The 22,586-nt window shown below is 31.5% G+C and overlaps 2 protein-coding genes and 1 long non-coding RNA gene across 3 annotated transcripts; 1 reads left to right on the forward strand and 2 right to left on the reverse strand.

Moving 5' to 3' along the window:
* Positions 1-3,956: 3,956 nt before the first annotated feature.
* Positions 3,957-5,362, reverse strand: LOC132033884 (abscisic stress-ripening protein 2-like). The gene is made up of 2 exons (XM_059424024.1): positions 5,092-5,362; positions 3,957-4,325 (listed from the first exon to the last, which is right to left on the reverse strand). Exons 1-2 carry the CDS (start codon positions 5,242-5,244, stop codon positions 4,131-4,133), a joined length of 348 nt encoding a protein of 115 aa, XP_059280007.1. The 5' UTR covers positions 5,245-5,362; the 3' UTR covers positions 3,957-4,130.
* Positions 5,363-14,077: 8,715 nt separating this feature from the next.
* On the reverse strand, positions 14,078-15,484 carry LOC132033885 (abscisic stress-ripening protein 2). The gene is made up of 2 exons (XM_059424025.1): positions 15,246-15,484; positions 14,078-14,485 (listed from the first exon to the last, which is right to left on the reverse strand). The coding sequence occupies exons 1-2, from the start codon at positions 15,396-15,398 to the stop codon at positions 14,297-14,299; spliced, it is 342 nt and encodes a 113-aa protein (XP_059280008.1). The 5' UTR covers positions 15,399-15,484; the 3' UTR covers positions 14,078-14,296.
* On the forward strand, positions 14,485-15,441 carry LOC132033886 (uncharacterized). The gene is made up of 2 exons (XR_009408895.1): positions 14,485-14,862; positions 15,002-15,441. It is a non-coding gene; the product is annotated as an uncharacterized LOC132033886 (long non-coding RNA).
* Positions 15,485-22,586: the final 7,102 nt, after the last annotated feature.

Raw genomic sequence — 22,586 nt, forward strand, 5'->3', positions numbered from 1 at the left:
TTTGTGGAAGAAAACATTAGATGACATTTAAATTGGTGACAAAGTCTGTTAACAGACAGGAGGTTGTAATTGAGATCAGGAACTAAAAGCACATTTTCTAGAATGAGATCTGGCAATACTTGAACACTTCCCCTGTGAGTGACAATTACTTTTTGTGAATTTGGTAGATTAACACTTAAAGGAGTGAGGAAAGGTGTTAGATTAAAAAAGATTGAAATGTCAAAAGCCATGTGTTGGGTTGCTCCTGAGTCAATAATCCAAGAACTGAACTTAATGTGAGTAAAACAAGATAGGATATGATGTAGAGGATTAGTTATACCAGAGCACACCACACTATTAGCAGCAACCTCTACTTCTGAATCTGTAGGTCCTGATTGACCAACCTTAACCTGTTGCAAAAGATGAATCAATTGACTGAACTGTTCTTGTGAAAACTGCTGATTGTTTCCCCCATATCCACTGTGTTTCTCTTTAGTAAGAACTGCATTATGTGCCATTGCCTGATTTCTCTTTCTTTTTGTGAATTTGAAATCTGCAGGAAAACCCACAATCCTATAACACTTGTCTATGCTATGACCAGGTTTCTTGTAGTTTGAGCAAACCAGGTTATTCTTCCTTGTATCAAATTTTCCTTTTCCCCTTTGCTCATAATTTCCATATTTCTGGTTATACTGATCATAGTAAGAGTGTTTTTGAGTAGCTTGGTCATAGGATGTGTATTTAGGTTGGTTTATTGCTAAAAAAGAAGAGGATTCACCAGGGTGTTGTTGATTTATGTAAACCTCTCTTTGTTTTTCATCCTGAATCAAAATAGAGTAGGCTACATTCACATTAGACAAAGGTGAGATTATCAGCATATTTCCTCTAACTGATGCATATGAGTCATTTAGACCCATTAGAAAATGCATAAGTCTTTCATCTTGTATAGAGTAGGCTACATTCACATTAGGCAAAGGTGAGATTATCAGCATATTTCCTCTAACTGATGCATATGAGTCATTTAGACCCATTAGAAAATGCATAAGTCTTTCATCTTGTATAGACTTAGTCAGTTTTTCCTTTCCTCCACAAGTACAGTTACACCCACAGTTCACATTAGCATTAAGGGTGTCTAGTTCATCCCAAAGTTTTTTTAATTTGGTAAAATATGTTGCAATGTCATTAGACCCTTGAACCAAATCACTTAGTTCCTTTTGAAGATGGTACAATTTAGCCCCATTTGATTGACCAAACCTATCTTCCAGGTCTGTCCATAGAGCTTTAGCAGTTTTTGAGTATATAACACTATCAGAGATTTCTTTAGAAAGTGTATTTAAAAGCCAAGATAAGACCATGTCATTACACCTAATCCACAATTTTTGATCTGTGGAATCAATAGCAGGTTCTTTGCATGTTCCATCAATAAAACCAATCTTATTTTTGGCTGATAGAGCAATGAGAACTGACCTACGCCAGCCTCCATACCTTTTGCCATCAAAGGTGAAATTCACCAAATTCATACCAGGAAAATCTGATGAATGAAGGTAATAAAGGTGATTGGAATCCATTATCTTGGATCCAGCCTCCTTAGATGCTTCAATTGATTCATCACCCATGATAGATTAATAATGAAAAGAGAGTTTTAACAAGAAAAAAATGAAGAACAAGGCAATAGGAATTGCAGAAAATAAAACTGTGATGAAAACAGTAAAGAGAAAAAACTGTAAAGGAGCAGGATGTTTATCCCTGCTCTGATACCATGATTGAAATAAGACAATAAAAAAGATTTGGAAATTTTCTCTGATATTTCATAATGCACTGTGCACGTATTTATACATAAGAAAAGCATCTATCCTAACAACTTGGGAAAACCTAACCTATTGCCATTGCCATCTGTACAAAAATATTCCCTATACAATGTGACTAAAACATATGAAAATAAATCAACACCGTACAAACCGTTATCTAATGCTATTTTGTTTTTTGTGACGGTGTCCCTTTTCATCCATTTTATTTTTGCCGCGTGTGTTGTCCCCAAAATTAGGCGGGACCTTGAAGTTATCAACAAAACTCTTATTCTTCATTTTCTCTTTCAAATTCTGTGGGTAACAATTCGATGATGAAATTCCAACAACTGTATTAATGTTGCAAAACTCTTTCATTACTATAAATATTAAACATTAGGATGAATATTGATCCAACAATAAGCATGCATGTGAAACGAAAAGGTTCTATAAAATTTTGAAAATAAGACAATATTAGGATGTGATTCAAAAAAAGCTTCAGAAGAATATCCTTACAGAGAATTACAGGCTATAACAAATAGGTATTTACGAATCTTTTCATTATAAGAAAATTATATGCTCTGTCTTTTCAGTTTTTAGTTGATTGTTGAAAAATTGCTGAAACCAACTGAAATAAAATGCGAATGTATTTCAGTTGGTGAATTAATCTTATCCTTTGTAATATACAATTATTGTGCTTGATTTCTAAGGAAAAGACTCAACTGCTTTTGGAGTTACACTACTAATTTATTTGACAAAAGGAAGTTGTGAGAAGAGTGGAAATAATTTTGAATTCAAAACCTTAAAATAGATTGTTTAGCATGAAGAAATGACATACTACAATGTACATATGCATAAAAAGATATAATTTGTGTAAGCCGTAGACGACTAAAAAGGAAGAAAATATGGAGAAAAGGATTAAGAAATATCCTCAAAAGTGCTATAGGTTTCAATATTAAATAGGTTGTTTTGCATGAATTTCAGTGAGAATTGACGACGTTAATGTTCTGCCAATCAGTAATTAAGCATATTCTCACAAAAGTGCTATAGGTTTCAATATTTAATTTTGGGATATCAATATGAGGTAAAGTGATGCAAACATTACATGTAATTTATGCTTATTAAGTTTATAAAATGAATATTTTATATCCATTTATCAATGCATTATATATTCATGTATTATAATTTTTATGAATTTCTATTTCTTAGTTTATTTTTATTGTCCAGAAAAGAAGAATGACGTTAATTCAATTATATTATCCACGAGCTTAAGGGAGTAAAAGAACAGAAAATAGTAAATTAAAGAAAATAAATTGAAATGAATTATCTAGACCGTGACTTGTCATATATATAGTTAGTAAGCGATACATTGGATCAAGAATGTCGTGGAGAATTTACCACCTGAACAATATTCTTTGAGTAGAGCGTACGAGGAAGAAAAAAGGATTTGCAATATATGTAAGGCTTACATCACCACATTTTTATATCACCATTTTTTTTTCCTTTTTATTATTTAATATTAGGTTTTTACTTTCCTAATTTGACAACTCTTTAACATTTTACATGACATGTTTAATGCCATAAGATTAAAGAACATTTTGATACATTATACATATCTTTAGTTTAAAATTACAAAATATAATAATCCTATTTATTTTCTCAAATTATGTGCCCAGTTAAACACATAAATTGAACGAAGTAGTAGTAAATAGTGAATTGTGTTAGTCAACATAAAGGGGCCAAAATTAACAAATCACAAAGTGCGAACATGTTTTTAAATGAGAAGGGGCAATTTGCGGGATTGTCCTTCGCTGGGTGGTCTTTAATTTTTGCCACTCAAATTGGTGATCTTTAACTTTTGCCCTTCGCTAAAATTTTTTTGATTTTGGATTCGAACCCCCGCTAAATCAAAAATTTTAAAAAAAATTCGCAAGACAGAGTTTTGCACGGAAAAATTGAATGAGAAGTGGCTATTTGTGTGACTACTTATCCATTATATAAATTAGAATGATGTTAGTTGGGATTTCGTGCTATCGACGATTGTAAATTAGATCACTTAACCACGTGAATATTATCGAACATAAATTTTAAATCCCATTATGTAATTCAAAGTCAAACAAAGGCGTTAACGAAATTCTAGCATAAAAAAGAATAAGAAGATTAAGATGTCATAATCATATTTATAACACAAGGAAGAAAAAGTGAGTAACACTCAAATAGTCCCAAATTAATCGATACACAAAGGCTTACAAGGCGAGATTAACATAGAAACAACAAATTAATCCACGCATGAGAGAAACACTGGATATAAAACACATGGAGGCAGTCCATATATAGCTGCTAGAAATTAAACAAAACTAATAAAATTTAGTGGTGGCGGTGGTGGTGGTGGTGGTGATGTCCTCCCTCAGCTTCCTTTTGCTCTTTCTTGGCATCCTTTTTCTCATGGTGCTCATGGAATGCAAATCCAGCAGCCCCAACTGCAGCAGCTGCTGCTATTCCTTCCTCTATCTTGTGCTTGTGTGCATGCTCTGGGTCTTTCTTTGACTTGTGCTTCTCATGCTACAGTATTTTTTATATATTTATCATAACAACAAGAAATTGAGTAAGAAATTGACGAAAACTATAGCTCAATCAAGATAAAGAGGTACACTTCTTAATTTATGGAGCAAAGTGCACTGTCATATAAGGTATTGTACCTTTTTTGCTAATATCCACGTATAGAGAACAAAAATGAAGAAACTAAAAAAAAGTTTGCTCCTTGTAAAGACTAAAGTGAAATGTTATACTCCCATATCTCAATTTTTTTGACATTTTTCTTTTTAGTGTCTCAAAAAGAATGTTACATATTTATTAGAAATATTGATTTTAAAATTCTCATTTTATAATTTAATAAAATTATTTATAATCACACAAATGTCTAAACCTTATTTTAGATTACAAGTTCAAAGAGTTTTTTTTTTTTTTAATTTTTTTTTTTTAAAGGTGGATCAAACGGGCCCACATAAATTAGGACGGAATGAGTAAACATTAAGAATGTCATAGGCCTATGCCACTATTTAAGATAAGAGCAAATACTTGCGTTAGATAGAATACTTCTTTGAACCTTAATTAGGTCAACTAATTAACGCTAGGCCAACTAATTAACTCCATAATACTATATATACTTACTAGTACTTATCTGTCCCATTTTAGATTTATAACTGAGCATGAAATTTAAGAAATCAAAGAAGACTTGTGACATGTAAATAAAATGAATATATGCAAAGTATCACATACCGACGTGGAAATATATGTTAGAGCTCATAATTGAGAAAATTTTACGTACCAAGGCGAAAGCACCAGCAGCAACAGCACCAAATTCACCGACTTTCTTGAGATGACTGTGATGCTTGATTTCTTTTTTATAATCAACTGGACCACCCTCTTCCTCCTCCTTCTTGTGGTGGAACAGATGGTGATGGTGTTTCTCTTCTTCCATGGTGATTATTGTCTAAATGTGATGACTTTATGAAAGATGTCAATAGACAAGTGGTTGATGCTTTGATATTGTGACTTGTGAACGTTTTTCTAGTCCACTATTTATAGCTGATTAATTGAATAATCGTATGGACAAGTTCCAAAAAAATTTAGCTGGCGTGAGTAAGGAGAATATGTTGTGAAAGGGGTTTATAAATTAGTCCATGGATTAGGTGGCACCTTCAATTCAATTCTTATGATATCTTTTATTTATCATCTTCTTAGAGAAAATTAAGTTTGATTTCTTCTGGAAGTATTAATAGCTAGTGTGAATGTTAGAATTTCAATATTATTATTCCTAAATTATCTCGAACTAGGTGATCTAGGGCTTGACTGGTGGATGTTATAACTGTGAAATGTTTACAATTTTCTTATGGAGGCTTCTGAGATTTTGCACTTCATCGAATAAGTGGAATAATTGTCAAAGGAAAATGTTAGTAGAAACACGGAGCTATGAAAATTTTCTTTCGTTTACGTAAATCAGAAAACAGATAACATGTGGTTCGGCATTTCCCTTTCAAACTTCTTTCTTTTCCGTGTGCGTGTAGGGGCAGACTCATCGACATTTCTTTTAAAGAATATCTTTATTACTTTATTCGTCTTAATTTATGTAATACTATTTATAAATGAGAACTCTTGGAACGTGTGGTCTAAACTCTAAAATAAGTCTTAGACATTATTTGTATGTCTATGAATCATCTCATCAAAGTTAAATAAGAATTGTAAGTTAAATTGTTTACTGATAATAGTGAAAATACAAGTCAATTGAAAAAATAAATGAAGAAAAAGTATATGTACTTGAGGCTGAGGCATGAATATTTCGATTAATCGATGATAGAATCTTCATCAATCCAAGAGCAACAATTTTGTTTTGTCATAATCAGAATACAATAACTTGACAGCTGACTCGAACAAATGTAGGACCAACTATTGAGTTCAAAGCTCCACCACTAAGAAAACACTTTTCTCCAACAAAATAATTTTCTTTTTGTAGTGAATAAGTCTTTGTTCAATAATTTTCTTCAACAAACACTTTTTCGTTTTTTCTCAACTCTTTTTTATAATACCAATGTCACTTTTACATGCACACTGCATATTTTTCACACACCAATACAAGGAAGAAAGATTCTTATTTCTAAGTGTACGATTTCTTCTATGGAGTATATAACATGGTATTGGACTATTGGGTAATAAACATGTGTTAGTAGATTAATGGATTTTAGTAGATAAATAGTGGGATAGATCATGAGTGAGTAGATTAATGAAAGTATGAGCACTCTAACTCATGAGTTAGTAGTGACAAATTAAGACACTATGATTACTTTCTAATTTTTCTAGCCACTAAGAACGATGAAAAGTCGCACCTTAATATTAATAATTTTGTAAAATTAAAATATCTCCGACATTTCTAAATATTGAATGATAACAATTATATTTTAGAATTACTAAAAATAAAAATAAGTCATTTCAACTGAAAAAGAGGGAACACAATTATGTTGAAATGGGGATTGTGAGAATTGTACCTATACCTATCGTTCAAGCAAGTGCCAAAATTATTCATCTACATCGCATTCAATCTTTTTTTGGGGTAGTAATCGCATTTAATCCATATATCTCACTAGGTCTCTATTTATTTTTGGCCAATCGCTCACGAAATATCATCTTTTGCTGACTCAATCTTTTTTTTTTTTGGAGGAACTAATATCTTATGATCACTCATAATTTTGAATAGAAGAAATGGCATTTTTCAATCTTTTATGTGTCATTTTTATATCTCACATAGTAAAAAGAACATAAAACTAAAACTAAATTTGTAAAGAACTATAAAATCAATGGATGTATCCTCTGTAGCAGCCGGGGTTGATGTGCAAGTTTGCAGGAAACAAAAAGGAGTTTTTTGAGTTTTATTTTCTCGAAAACTATAATATTCATGGTATATTCGGATTGTGGATTTTCCATTGCTACCTAAGAGCAAATCTCAAAATAAAAGGGCCAATGTGTGCAAATAATATTCTGATTGATTATCTCCTTAATTGAAGCAAACTCACATGTGGTCAGACAGATGATCATACCGTAGTAACATGCCTCTAATGATCCTGAAATGATATGCCATATTATAGTATATGTATTGCGCATGGGGGTCGTGTTTTACCCGTCGATCTTTGTACTGATCAATGAAGGCAAGATATGAATTTTTTACACATATTTTTATTACTTAACTTATATATATATATATCAAAAAAGAGTGTCCACTTTTTTTTTTGGATAAAAAGAGCGTTCGAACTATCGAATCGAAAGAATTAACCTTGTTTTTTTTCGGATTTCTTTTATTAAATGTTATGTACTCGAGTTCGAGTAGAGTCACTTTCATCTCTATGCCTTTAAATATTTCTTTGATTAATGATGGGGTTTTTGTCTTAAACCCTCTACAAGGTATGATTTTTTATCACACAAACAGGATCCTGGATATAAAATTATTAGTCTGTTATTGATTTTTTTCTTTCTAAAATAAATAATGAAATGTTGCTGTATGATCTAGATAAGTATATCTTTACTAAAAAAATAGGATTTAGCGTCGAATCGTTGTGGTTCTAATTGTTAGCGACAAATTTATGTTTCTTTAGCGACGTGAGATGTTAAAGTGTGCTTTGTACATTTCATTGTGTTTTCATGTGTCTTTATGTTTCTTTTGTGAGATACTTACTCTATTCTTTTAAACTCCTTTTTCTCATCATTGGGGGTCTAATTATTTTGGAATCTTATCTTGTATCATTGTTTGAAATGGGTGGGTATCTAATTTATTTTTTGTATGCAAAATGGCCCATGCTATCCTTAGCCAGATTTATTTGGATTGTTTTGCTTACCATATTAGAATACCTTGAAACAATTTGTTTCAATTAGAAAATATTTGAAAATTAAATATCTGATTTTTATTTATTTATCTAGACAACAAGTTAATGACCGGAAGAAGATAACAAGGAAATAAATGGCGAGAAAGATACCAAAGAGGAGGAAGTAGTAGGAACGACAAAAGTTGATATAATTTTTTTAGCAATTTGAACCAGAGAGTGAAAATGCAATGATCTTTTTACATATGAAATTAGAATAACAATTTTCTATAGATGTAGCTCATGCAAAACCTAAGCTCCTATAGATTATATCTCCTAGGCCATTCTTTTCTTATGAAATTGTATTTTGATTTTATAAGAGAAATTTTCAAAAAGAAATGACATAACTTTTCTAATTTTCTACAATTTGGTATAATTTGATGATTTTGAAGAAAAAAAATTATTTTATATCAAAAAAGTGGCTGGTAATGAAATGTTAAAAAGAATCAAAGGAGAAGAAATTAAAAAATGGAATACCTAAATCATTTTTGAAATTAACTGGGCAGAAAAGTATGAGATCTAGAAATAAAGACCATATAACAATAAAGGCACACAAAAATAGAGAGAAAAGGCATGTAAAATAAAAAGTTATTTCATTTAGAAGATTTGGGGTAGAAGGATCCGATTTTGTGATTTTATTCCTCTTTCATTTTATTTTTTTTGCTCTTTAAGTTCATTTCTTCTATACATAATTTTTAACAAAAATAAATTTTATCTTTACCTATATTTTATTAATACATAAATCAAAGTTAGAGAAACGCATTTGACTAATCTAATTCATTTGTTTGAAAAAAAAAAGTGCTTAAAATTTTTGAAGTTTTAAATAATTGTAATATTTCATTATTATATAAAAAAAATTATGAACTTTAATGAGGTATTTTATTACCGCGCGAAGCGCGGACCTATCCACTAGTTATATATATTGTGTATGGGGGTCGTGTTTGCCCGTCGATTTTGTATTGATCAGTGAATGCAAGATATGAATTTTTCACACATATTTTTATTACTTAACTAATACTCATTCCAGATAAAAAAGAGTGTTCACTTAGTCTTTTTTTCTTGGGTCAGTCTTTTTTTCAAGTGTTATTTGTTTTTTCGATCCATATTAAGTGTTATGTAATCAAATCTCAATACACATTTAATTAGAGACAGTTTAGTCAAATTATCTTTTTTTCTCTTAAGGGTTGTGTAAATAACCAAGTGGACACTTTTTTTATCCGGAGCGAGTAACTATATAAGTACTATTTCTCACTTTAATTTTTAAACTGGTACTCCCTCCGTCCCATATTAGTTGTCCACATTACTATAAATATTCGTCCCAAAATACTTGTCCATTTACAAAATCAAGATAGAATTAATTAAGCTTTTCCTACTTTGCCCTCAACATTATTTGTTTGTTAAAGTAATCAATATTGATTAGAGTGCAATTAATTAGAGAGAAATAAGGTTAATGTAATAAACATACCCTTTTATTTATGAGTTCTTAAAGAACGTATAAAGAAAAAAAGTGGACAAGTAATATGGGATAATATGGGAAGGAAGGAGTTAGATTAAATTGAGTGATTTGTTGTAAAGACGGGCTTGGGTAAAATTGATACGCGTATCCCTTCTGAAGTAATCAATGCTTTGCCTTATCTTTGACATGGTCAAACACACATAGTCAGCAGAACCCAAAAAAATATGAATAAGAAAAAAAAATGATATTATTTAGAGAAATCGATTTATTCAGCCATGAACAATCACTATCACTCTTTTTTTTTTTTTTTGAATAAATAAATAAATAAATTTGGAGGAACCAGGTGATTAAATGGATAAAATTGGAGTTCTTGTGTTTTATATCCCTAATGTATGGGTATTTGAGAGATTACACCCTATTCTTTCATTAAGGTTCATAACCCCTTCCCCTCTTAAACTCAAATATTACCTATAGTGTGGACCTCGTTTTTGCATTTTTTTTCCCAATTCATCTTAGTAGGAACACAAAAAAAAAAAAAAAAAAAAAAGAAGACAAAAGTAGAAAAAGTTGAGGATGATATGGGTTTAAAAGTATGGAAATAGTTATGTTGGGTCTTATTTCCAAAACATGTGAAAGTATCGTAAAGGGATATCACCCAAAAAATATGGGATTTCTCACTCATTTTATAAAGAGGAAAAAAAACGTGCATTTTTTAAAGACTAGCTGATAAGTTCAAATGCCTTTTGTTTTTATGATTGTCAAACTATTTCAGAACCAGATAGAGACCTGGTTTGTAACCCGCTCTTTGTGCACCTTGCACCGTCAGTAGAGAACGGCTGTAAAGCCGAGCCATTTACTGCACACAAGTACAGTTGTGAGTTGGCCCATGCTTTAGGTCAAAATGAATGAGTGGTCTCTATCCATCCCACATGTTCCCACTATATATACAACATGATGGCAACATATTGAGCAGACTTGAAAACCTAATCAACAACAACAACAACAACAACAACATACCGATGAAATCCCAATATGGGTTACGGGGAGGGTAAAGTGTCTGCGAGACCTTACCTCACCTCGGAAGATAGGGAGGCTGTTTTCGGAAGACCCTCGGCTTAAGAGTTGAAAACCTAATCAAAATCGAGCAAATCCTTGCCGTCACAAGTTCTCAAGTTCTCTCAAGAACAAGTCACTTGCAAAAGCGAAAAATCCGATCTAGACACAGATTTAGTCTAAAGTTCTTTATGTTGTTGTAAGACTTTGTTTGTTTGTGCTTAAATTGTAAACCTACTCTTCGTGTTAAGAAGGCATTTTGTACATATTTTGAAAAGTCTCAAAGTGTACTTCTTAAGTGTGTTTCCACAAGCTTTTCGAGCAAGTACCGGGCTAAGGTTGATCAGTGTATTAGTGGTCCTGTGGCTGAGTTAGTCAGAGTGGAGTTTCATTAAACCGGAGTATTGCGAGTGTTGAAGGAGACTACGGGGGTTAGTTCCTAGGTTCAAAAGAGTTGTAAGGGTGCGGGGTTATGAGAGTTAATTCCTAGCTTACAATCGATTGTAATCTGAAGTTGCTCGTGTAGTGGAGTTGAAATCCTACTGGGGTTGGTCGTGGTTTTTAATCCCTGAAGCAAGAAGTTTTTCACGGTAACATCCTGTGTCCTTTACATACTGCATTGCATAAGGGAACTGACACACAACCAGGTCTCTTCATATTGTGTTTAGTGGACGCACAGCCTACATCACTAACATATATGACAAAAGAGAAAAATAAGTATTGAAGATGTGTTTCTCTAATTATATATGGGTGGAAATCATTTTAGTCCTCCAACTTTACTCTAAAAATAAAATACCTCCCCCCAACATTGAGCAATCGCCATTTTCGTCCTCTTATCTCAACTTCCGGCCATTGACCGGAAACTTTAGATTAGTTGACCGATCATCAAAGGGGTAAAATGGAATTTCACTTATATTCTTTATTAATTAGTGGATACCCTAATTAATCATTTTAGTGAAATTCCATTTTACCCTTTTGATGATCGGTCAACTAATTTAAATCTACCGGTCAATGGCCGGAAGTTGAGATAAGAGGATGAAAATGTTAATTGTCCAATATTGAGGGAGGTATTTGATTTTTAGAATAAAGTTGGAGGACTAAAATGATTTTCACCCAGTTATATATTATATTGACATGTGAGAAAAAACACTATTACCTAATATCCACCTTTTCCGCCAAATTTCCAGCTAGACAGCAATGAGAAATCTACTTAACTGATCAATATTTTAGTTCTATGTAAGATTTGATTCTCACTTGCCAACTTTCGAGTATTATTTTCCCCTACACGGTTCCTCTCCTCACCCAAAAGGAAAAGTTGTATGAAAAATGACAACTCCAACCTAAGTTAACTGGCTTGCAATTGAATCTTCATTGTATTGGAAGGAAAAATAGTACTATTGATTAGTTGTTTCCAGTCGTCAATTTAGAAGAATGTAAGGACTTGATCCATGACGAGTTTTTGTTTTGTTTTTTGTTGGAGACGCTTAAAATAGTGGGGAGGAAGAAAAAGTTGTGATAAAAATTGAAAGTTTTTAACATATGAGGATATAAAGAGTAACCGAGTAATAACACAAATTAAATTTCACGTCAAGTGTTTCAGTTATTAGGAAGACAAAGCTGTGATAAATTGTGTCAAATCACTGGCGGAAGAAAATGAGATCTCTTGCCCTTTACGATTTGAATAGAAGAAAATGACATTTTTAAACCTCTTATGTGTGAGATTTCTTACGTGTAAAAATGAAATCTCTTGTAAGAATGACACAAAACTAAAAACCTTTTATAAGTGGGATTTCACTGAGTATCTTGTTGTAACTTCGACAAAACCACTCTCGATAAAACCACTCTCGATAAAAAGATACTGGGGCAGTGGCGGAGCCACACTATGCTAAGGGTGTTCATCCGAACCCACTCGGCGGAAAAAAATATTATTTTTACAAGGTTAAAATTATTTTTTATGTATATATAATAGATGTTGAACCCCCTTAGGCTTCTTTGTATATTTACTTTTTTATATCCTCGGTGGAAATTCTGGATCTATCACTGTACTGGGGGAATAATTAATCTCTAAGATTTTGACACGACATGATGCATGGCTCATTTAATCAAAATAATAAATACTTAGACCTGCCAACATCCCCTTATAGACGTGGTCGGGACCAAGACATGGGCTGTTGACTCTTTACTTGATTCATGCTTAAGCAAAGGATATTTGCTTCTTCGTTAAACTACTACTTAGAATAAAATTAAAATATGTGATCACACTCATCAGTTATCTTGCAAGGCTTGATCTCCTCATTTAATTAATTGAAGAATAAATTTTACTTAATCTCCTTAGCCTTTTAGGTTTGGGAAAACAATACTCCCTTCACTTTTTGAATGACACAACGAACCCCTAAAATCTTAAATCAACGGCCAAAAATGAATAGGGTCATTGCTTGTATATTCAAAATGTCAAAAAAGTACAACGCAAAGATTGCATGGACTGCCCAGAAAATAGGCTCAGATTTCAGTGGTTCTTATGTAAGTGTGTAACCAATGGCTTAGATGATGCATGCCAGTTTTTGGAGAAAGTACAAGTATAACTTGATTAGGTTTGTATTTCATTCTTTTCTCAAATAGGAGTATTTAAATAAAAACCGACAAAAAACCGAAAAATCCGACAAAAACCGAAGCAATGAAAAATCGACTTAATTGATTTGATTCTAAAATTTGAAAAATCGACAAAGTTGATTTGATCATCTTTTAGGGGATAATCGACCCAAACCGATCCATGAACACCCCTACATTTCAATTTTCAAACAATTCATAATTTCTTTTTTCAATTTGAAAATGCATTTAATTTATTATAAAGACATCTTGCAACAAATGGCGCTTAGTCGGAGATGGAGCTATGATTTGAAGTTTGTGAATTCAGGATTCTATTCTTTTTAAATTATTGGGTTCTAAAATTAATAATTTGAGGTTTTAAAAGTAATAATTTGTACATATTAATATTTTTTTGGAAAATATTACCAAGTTAAATGATCTAAAATAATATACTATCCTTAATACTAAATATGATATGGTAAACTTGAAATTAGAGTAATTACCTGATATTTTAAAAGTTTTTTATTTAGTAGTAAATAGTAGAATATGTTGGTCAACATAAAGGGGCTAAAACAAATCACAAAACACCGAACATGCATAAATGAGAAGTGGCCATTTGTGCCATTTGTGTGACTACTTATCCGTTATGTTATGAATTAGATTGATGTATGTTGGGTTTTCGATCGTGCTATCGACGACTTAAATTAGATCACTTAGCCACGTGAATATCAAACGTTAATTTAAAAACCCATTATCTAATTCAACAGTCAAACAAAGGCGTTACAGAAATTCTAAAGAAAAGAAGATTAAGATGTCATAATCATTTTTAATACACAAGGAAGAAAAAGGGAGTACACTCAAATAGTACCAAATTAATCGATACACAAAGTATTACAAGGCGAGAATAACATGGAAACACCAAATCAATCCACACTAGAGAGAATTAAAACTGGACACGAAACACATATCTTTTACAGTATTTATTTTAGGCAGTTCATAGCTGCTAGAAATTAAACAAAAATAGAAAAATATTAGTGGTGGTGGTGGTGGTGGTGATGTCCGCCCTCAACTTCTTTTTGCTCTTTCTTGGCATCCTTTTTCTCATGGTGTTCATGGAATGCAAATCCAGCAGCCCCAACTGCAGCAACTGCTGCTATTTCTTCTTCTATCTTGTGCTTGTGTGCATTCTCTGGGTCTTTCTTTGACTTGTGCTTCTCATGCTATTTTTTAATTTATTTATCAAAACAACAAGAAATTGAGTAAGAAATTGACGAAAACTATAGCTCAATCAAGATAAAGAGGTACACTTCTTAATTTATGGAGCATAGTGCACTGTCATATAAGGTATTGAACCTTTTTTGCTAATATCCACGTATAGAGAACAAAAATGAAGAAACTAAGAAAAAGTTTGCTCCTTGTAAAGACTAAAGTGAAAAGTTATACTCCCATATCTCAATTTTTTTTACATTTTCCTTTTTAGTGTCCCAAAAACAATGTTACATTTTTATTAGAAATATTGATTTTAAAATTCTCATTTTATAATTTAATAAAATTATTTATAATTACACAAATGTCCAAATCTTATTTTAGATTACAAGTTTAAAGGAACTTCTTTTTTTTAAAAATAATAATAAAAAAAAAAAAACTCTGGTGGATCAAACGGGCCCACATAAATTAGGACAGAACGAGTAACCATTACGAATGTCATAGGCCTATGCCACTAGTTAAGATAGGAGCAAATACTTGGGTTAGATAGAATAATTCTTTGAACATTAATTAGACTAACTAATTAACTCCATACTACTATATATACTTACTAGTACTCGATCCGTCCCATTTTAGATTTATAACTGAGCACGGAATTTAAGAAATCAAATAAGACTTGTGACACGTAAATAAAATGTATATATGCAAAGTATCATATATATACCGACGTGGAAATATATGTTAAGAGTTCATAATTGAGAAAATTTTACGTACCAAGGCGAAAGCACCAGCAGCAACAGCACCAAATTCACCGGCTTTCTTGAGATGACTGTGGTGCTTGATTTCTTTTTCATAATCAACTGGACCACCCTCTTCCTCCTCCTTCTTGTGGTGGAACAGATGGTGATGGTGTTTCTCTTCTTCCATGGTGATTATTGTCTAAATGTGATGACTTTATGAAAGATGTCAATAGACAAGTGGTTGATGCTTTGATATTGTGACTTGTGAACGTTTATCTAGTGCACTATTTATAGTTGAAATTGAATAAACCGTATGGACAAGGTCCAAAAATATTAGCTGGCGTGGGTGAGGAAAAAATGTTGTGAAAGGGATTTCAATATTAGTCCATGGATTAGGTGGCACCTTCATCAATTCTTGTGGTATTTCTATTTGTCATCTTCTTATAGAAAATTAAGTTTGATTTCTTCTGGAAGTATTTATTATTAATTGCTTGTGTGAACGTTAGAAATTTCAATATTAATTATTTCTAATCTATTTCGAATTGAACCTAGTGAGGTTTTGACTGGTGGATGTTATCTAACTGTGAAATGTTTATAATTTCCTTAATAAAGAAGCATCTGAGATTTTAGCACCTAATCAAATAAGTGGAACAATTATCAAAGGAAAATGTTTGTAGAAACGCGGAGGTATGAAAATTTCCTTTCGCTTACCTAAATCAGAAAATAGAACACATGTGGTTCGGCATTTCCCTTTCGAACTTTTTTTTTTTTTTGCTTTAAATCCCGTGTGCCTGTAGGGGCAGAATTATTTAAAGAATATCTTTATCGCTTTCTTCATCTTAATTTATGTGTTTGATATTGTTTAATTAGGCACAAAATTTAAGAAAGAAATGAAAACTTTTGAAATTTGTGGTCTAAATTCTAAAACAAGTGTTAGATATTTGTATGACTATAAATCATCTCATTAAAGACTAAATAAGAAATTTATTGTTGGTGAAAGTACAAGTACAGTTGAAAAATAAATGAAGAAAAAATAAAAGTTCTTCACTCTCTCGAAAAGAGATTCAAGCTCAGGTAGAATCGTCATTGGTCCAATAGTGACAATCGTGATGTGTTCCGACTAGGATACCACAACCTGATAACTAGCTCGAACTCTGGATCAGTCGTTGAGTCCAAAGCTCCACCACTAAAAATACCTTACGTCAATAAAACAATACTCTCTTTAATCTTATAGTGAATAAATTAAAGACTAAACGTTTTCCTTTTTTTTTCACAATTCTTTACCAATCTCACTTTTACATGCACGCTACATATTTTTCATACACCAACACAAGGAAGAACGATTCCTTTTATAAAAATGTACAATTTCTTCTATGAAGTAGATAAGCTGGTATTGGACTATTAGGTAATAAACATGTGTTAGTAGGTTAGCGGATAAGTAATAAGGTAGATCATGAGTTCGTAAATTAATGAAATTATGACTACTCTCTAAATCATAGGTCAGTGGTTACAAAGATATTATGATCACTTTCTAGTTTTTATGGCCGCTAAAAAGGATGAAAAGTCGCACCTGAATATTAGTAATATTTTTTAATATAAAAAATTCAAAATATATCTTCGACATTTCTAAATATTGAAAGATAATACTTTTAATTTTTTTTATCAAGAATGGAAGTGTGCCACGTCAATTGAAAAAGAAGGATTACAATTTATGTGGGAAAGGGGCCTCGAGAATTGAACATAAACCTATCGTTTGTGTAGGTGGCAAATTTATTCATCAACATCGCATTCAATCCTTTATATCCCACTAGGTCCCTATTTATTGTTTGTTTTCTTCATGACAATACTTTTAGTTTTTGGCCAATCGCTCACGAAATATCATCTTTTTCTCACTCATTATTCCTTTTTTTTTTTTTTTTAAGGAAATGACTCTTATGGTCACTTATAGAAGAAAATAATAATTTAGATCTTTTATGTGTTATTTTTAAATCTCTTACGTGTAAAATAAAGATTTCTCGTAAAAAAAATATAAAACTGAAACAAGTTTGTAAAACACCACAAATCAATTGATGTATCCTTTGTAGCAGCCAAGAGTTAATGGGCATGTTTACATAGGGTGTCAAATTTGACCCAAAAGGTGATTGTCCGCCCAACCCGTCCAAAATTTTATGGGTTGGGCTCAAGGTAATTTTATATTGGGCTGATTTTAACCCAATCCAATATAGCTCATTTAAAGTGAGCTCCAACTTACTCCAATACTAGCCCAATTCTAGCCCTTTTTTTAAGATTTACTTAAATTTGGGTTTATTGCTTGAGTTTGTGGTTTTTTTTTTTTTTTAACGTATAGCACTTTTTTCTTGTATCATGCGTCTTATAAGATTTTGCCCTGTTTGCATTGGGAAATATTTGAGAAAAATGTTTTGCCCGAAAATATTTAACGAAAACGTTTTCTCAAAAAATATTTTCAAAAATCGCAAAATATTTTTCGCGAAAATGTATTTCTAGAAAAATATTTTCCGGAAAATGTTTTTCTAGAAAATTGAATTCTTCAATAAATTTTATGCTGACCCGACCCAACCCATTTTTGAAATTTCATTTCAAATTTTTAAGTCGTCCCAATATAACTTTCAACCTATTTATCACCTCCCATTTCACGCCAATTTCAACCTAACCCGCCCATTTGACACTCCTATGTTTACAAGAACCAAAGAAGGAGTTTTTTGAGTTTTATTTCTTGAAAATTAAAATCTTCGTGGTATATTCGTGATTGTCGATTTTCCATTGCTAAAAGTAAGAGCAGATCTCAAAGTAAAAGGAGTGGGCAAATAATATTCCTTCTTTTTGTCATAGAGTTACTGTAGAATCTAAGTTCTGATTGATTATCTCCTTAAGGCTTAAAATTAACTCACATGTGTTCAGACAGATGATCTTATCATAGTAACATGTCTCTCACGATCCTGAAATGATATGCCATATTATACTTTTAATATTATGAATTGGGGTTGGGGTTTACCCGTCGATTTTTATACTAATCAATGAATGCAGGAAATATATATATATATATATATTTTTTTTTTTTTTTTTTTTTTTTGCAAATATTTTTATTACTTAACTGTAAAGTTGATACCTGTATCACCTTTAAAGTAATCAATGTTTTGCCTTATCTTTGACATGGTCAAACATGCATAGTCAGCAGAACCAAAAAAAGATATGAATAAAACAAATTTGAGATTATTTAAGAAATCGATTTATTCGTACATGACCAATCACTATCATCCTTGTTTTCAGAAAAATGATAAATTTGGAGGAATAAGGTGATTAAATGGATAAAATTGGAGTTCTTGGTGTTTTATATCCCTAATGTATGGGTATTTGAGAGATTATATCCTATTCTTTGATTAAGGTTCATAAACCCTTCCCCCTCACCTCAAATATCACCTATAGTGTAGACCTCGTCTTTTCATAATTTTTTCCAATTCATCTTGGGAACAAAAATAAAGGGTAAATGTAGAAAAAGTTGACGATTATAGGGCTTAAATGGGATGGAATTAATTATGCGGGTCTTATTTTCATAAGATGTGAGAATATCGTACGTAAAGTGGTATCTCCCACAAAATATGAGATTTCTCACATTCATGAAGGATTGCTTCATTTTAGAAAGGAAGAGAAGTGCATGTTTCAAAGACTAACATATATGACAAAAAAGAAAAATAAATAATAAAGATGCGGTTATCTAATTACATATTTTTATTAACTTGTGAGGAAAAAACACTAAGTATTACCTAATGTCCGCCTTTTCCGGCAAATTTCCAGCTAGAGCAATGAGAGATATACTGACTGATCAATATTTTAGTTGTATGTAAGATTTGATTCTCACTTGCCAACTTTCTATTGTTTTCCCCAACACGGTTCCTCTCCTCACCCCATACATTAAAGACCATTTTGGTCATTTTCTCGTAATTAATTTTAGAAGATTGTAAAGCCTTTATCCATGATGAGCTATTCTTCTTTTTTGTTTCTTTTTTTTGTTTTCGCTAAAAGTTGAAATCTATATCTATAAAGTAAAAGATGTGCGCAAATACGCGACACCCTTCTTTGTACCATTCCTATTTATCTTTTTTCTCCTTTTTTTTGGCATTTTTCTCCATTTTTTGCATTTCTTTGGTTCATTTCTGCACACAATCTACTAATTAATGGATTAATAAAAGTAGCATAAATACATATATGAATCAAGCTCACGTAGCATGACAGCAATAACCAAAGAACCTTTGCAATAAAGCCAATTAACCGTTTTCCCATTCCTATTTAAGAACTTTTTAACAGTTAGCAATTACAATAGTATTATGTATTCATTACAAATTTTATTATGAAATCAATCGACTCATATTAATGCGCAATATGCTGCATTAAGAACTTGAAATGGCAACAGCATGGACAGCAAATTATCTGCCCTTATGGAAGGTCTTTTGCCATTCCCTTTTAACTTTATTTTTAGAAGATAGGCAATTATATATTGCTATTTTTGTTTTTAATGAAATAATTAATTCACCCATATAATGTATTGAGAACTTGAAAAGGCAAAAGTATGGACATGCAACTCTTTGTACTTATCTATCTATCTATATCTATATTATTATAAATAGAATACCAAAATATCCTTCAAATATCGATTTATTTTTTACCCTTATCAATCACTATCTCTTTTTTAATTTCTTGTTGGATAAAATTGGAACATTTAAAAGTTTGCCTAATGAGTAACATGAATTTGCGTGTGATTTCAATTTCAATCCCAATCATGTTCCAACTTTATTAGACGATAGGACTCTTGGTAGCAATCCACCGCGGTATAGCATATGACTTTATATAGCATACTTAAATTTCTTTAAGAAATAAGAAATTGATACAGTTTAACACTAGATACCGTGAACAAATCTGTGCTTACATTGCTTCATTGCATTCTTTAATACGCAGGCCCAAAGTATGATTCTGTTTAACGGTAATTTAGCTTCCTTTCATGTGTTGGTTATTGTTTTTGTTACTTTTGTAAGTTTATAGGTTTGTTCAACTATTGCCGAACAGTGTTGTTCTTCTCTTTTTAATTAAGATTGCTTCTAGAAAGAATTGTAATCTACTTATCCTTTAAATATTGAACGATTTTTATACCCTCTAAATTTTAAAAAATAAATCTTATGTAGGATATAATTGTAATTAAGAACTTAATTCGAATTCGATTAATTATATTGGGAAAGGTAAGTTGAAATAGAATTAAGCTTGATGTCTTTAAAATTAATTTATTATGTCTCCAATCTTAGTTGAGTACTACTTGGAGACCGAAAAGTCCTAGACCATGTACTGAAAAAAAATACTATGTTGGAAGTTGTTGCGTAAAAGGGTTTGAGAATATAAAGTTTCTTGATTGAATGAAAATAAAGAATTTATATGCTATAACCTTGTCTGACACCGCAAACCCTGGGATATTTAGGAGTATATTTAATCACGTGTTGATCGAATTGTGTATTAGCCAAGTTTGAGAATGGTTGGGAAATTGTAGTATAAGCTAGAATTTAATTAGGATAGTAATTCTACATCTATGCAACTTAATAGGCCCATACATAGTAAGAAGTCTAAAGAAATCGACGTCGTTTGGTCCAGAAAAATTCATAGCACGAGAGTTATTAATTGTTTCAACCTTCAAACTCTAAAGATTCTCATATAGAAATACATAGATGATGGTTTCCTCGCTGGTGGTCAAGGATGCGCCTCCCACTTTCCCCCCTTCCTTTTGACTATGTACAGTACTTTGATCTGCTTATTATCCACCATCCCAATTTATATTCACCTATCGGTGACGCATTTATATAGCCAAACATCTCTTTTTCAAAAATATCAAACATAAATTTTTCGAAAAATTATAATAAAATTTAAATATTTCAAAAACTACATAAAAAGATTATAGCAGATAATTAATAATTCATAATATCTTGAGATAATCGTCATTAAAAGAAAAAACTATTTGACTCACAAATAAATCAACCCTCATTTAAATCAGCAATAATATTTGGTTTTTTGCCGTTGACCATTTTAGTAATGCAAAAACTATCCATGGACGCTCTACAACTACGTCAAGCAGCAAAAACTCTTGGGATGTCGGAATACAAAATTTAGAAAGTATTTTTACTCCTTTTGGAGAAATTAAGGTACATTAAAGCAACTAATTATTTAAGATTCTATTTTTTATAGGTTAAAAGAGACGGAAGGAAGTTCTTAAATATTTGGAAATCAACGAGAAAAAATAAGGTTTATATTTTATTATCATAGTATTTGAAACAAGTTAAATTCGTGCAAAGCACGAACATAGAGACTAGTATTCTTAAACATGTGGTGGCCTTATGAAGCTGCTGCAATTGCTTTTGAAGCTATGCAACAATTTTTTTCTCAAGATCAGTGGTAAAGGTGATTTGCAATGGTTAATGCTAGAAGAAAGGTTCAAGAATTATACAATCTAGATAGACTTTACTACTTTGGAGTATGTGGATAAATGATAAGGCAACGTCAGTTTCGAAGTACTTTTTTGTTTTGTCTTCTCTATCGTCATAATCTTACTTTGAGCTTATGGTATTTATTTAATTTGATTATAGGAAACGATCGCAAAGAGAGACAAGGAAGGGGGAGATTGATAATAAGAAGTTATAAGCAATACTCTCTCTTTATTACTTCTTTCCTTTTTCTTTGTATGTTTGGTAATACGAGTATTTATACTCATTGGATGCAAGTTTTTACTAAGGAACAGAAGAGGTATCCAATTATACTCTTATTTATTCTTATACGTACTTCTTTCTCAAGTCTTTCAGGTCTCGAGCAGGGATGAAAAGATAGAAAATGTGAAAATATAATATTTTGATAAAATTGAATTCCAAACATAAAGTTAGGCAACTAAAATCACAATTCAAAAACTGTAGGAATAATAAGTTAGGCAACTAAAATCACAATTAAAAATTGTAAGAATAATATCTTTTAGCCATTTTGCGGTTGTAGATAACTAGATATGTTGTGTCAAGAAAGCGGAGAGGGAAACAAGAGATTTTAGGATTGAGAGCAAGGAAATAAAAAATAAATTATTCTAGAGCTGTGCAGACCTAAATGACGCTGTCTAAAATAACGATCACTTAATTGTAAGAATAATATTCTCTATTTTTAATAAGGAATATTCAGTTTGCGACGATAATTTTATTATCTCGGTGTCACTCTAAATCTTCATATCTGTGCTTTTATGTTCTTTCCTTCTAATTTTGTTACTTCGGAGGTAATTATCATTCTTTTTCTAAAATTTTATTGCTTTATACTTTTGGATTGTAATTTTTTAAATATTCATCTT

This window comes from Lycium ferocissimum, chromosome 10, assembly GCF_029784015.1.
Source record: "Lycium ferocissimum isolate CSIRO_LF1 chromosome 10, AGI_CSIRO_Lferr_CH_V1, whole genome shotgun sequence".
Lineage (NCBI taxonomy): Eukaryota > Viridiplantae > Streptophyta > Magnoliopsida > Solanales > Solanaceae > Lycium > Lycium ferocissimum.

Bases quoted from the DNA above. Each gene is read 5' to 3' on its own strand.
- LOC132033885 (XM_059424025.1), bottom strand. From the start codon at position 15,398: ATGGAAGAAGAGAAACACCATCACCATCTGTTCCACCACAAGAAGGAG. The intron at 14,486-15,245 runs GTACGTAAAATT...ATTAAAAAATAG, and splicing joins CTGCTGGTGCTTTCGCCTTG to CATGAGAAGCACAAGTCAAA.
- LOC132033884 (XM_059424024.1), bottom strand. From the start codon at position 5,244: ATGGAAGAAGAGAAACACCATCACCATCTGTTCCACCACAAGAAGGAG. The intron at 4,326-5,091 runs GTACGTAAAATT...AAAATACTGTAG, and splicing joins CTGCTGGTGCTTTCGCCTTG to CATGAGAAGCACAAGTCAAA.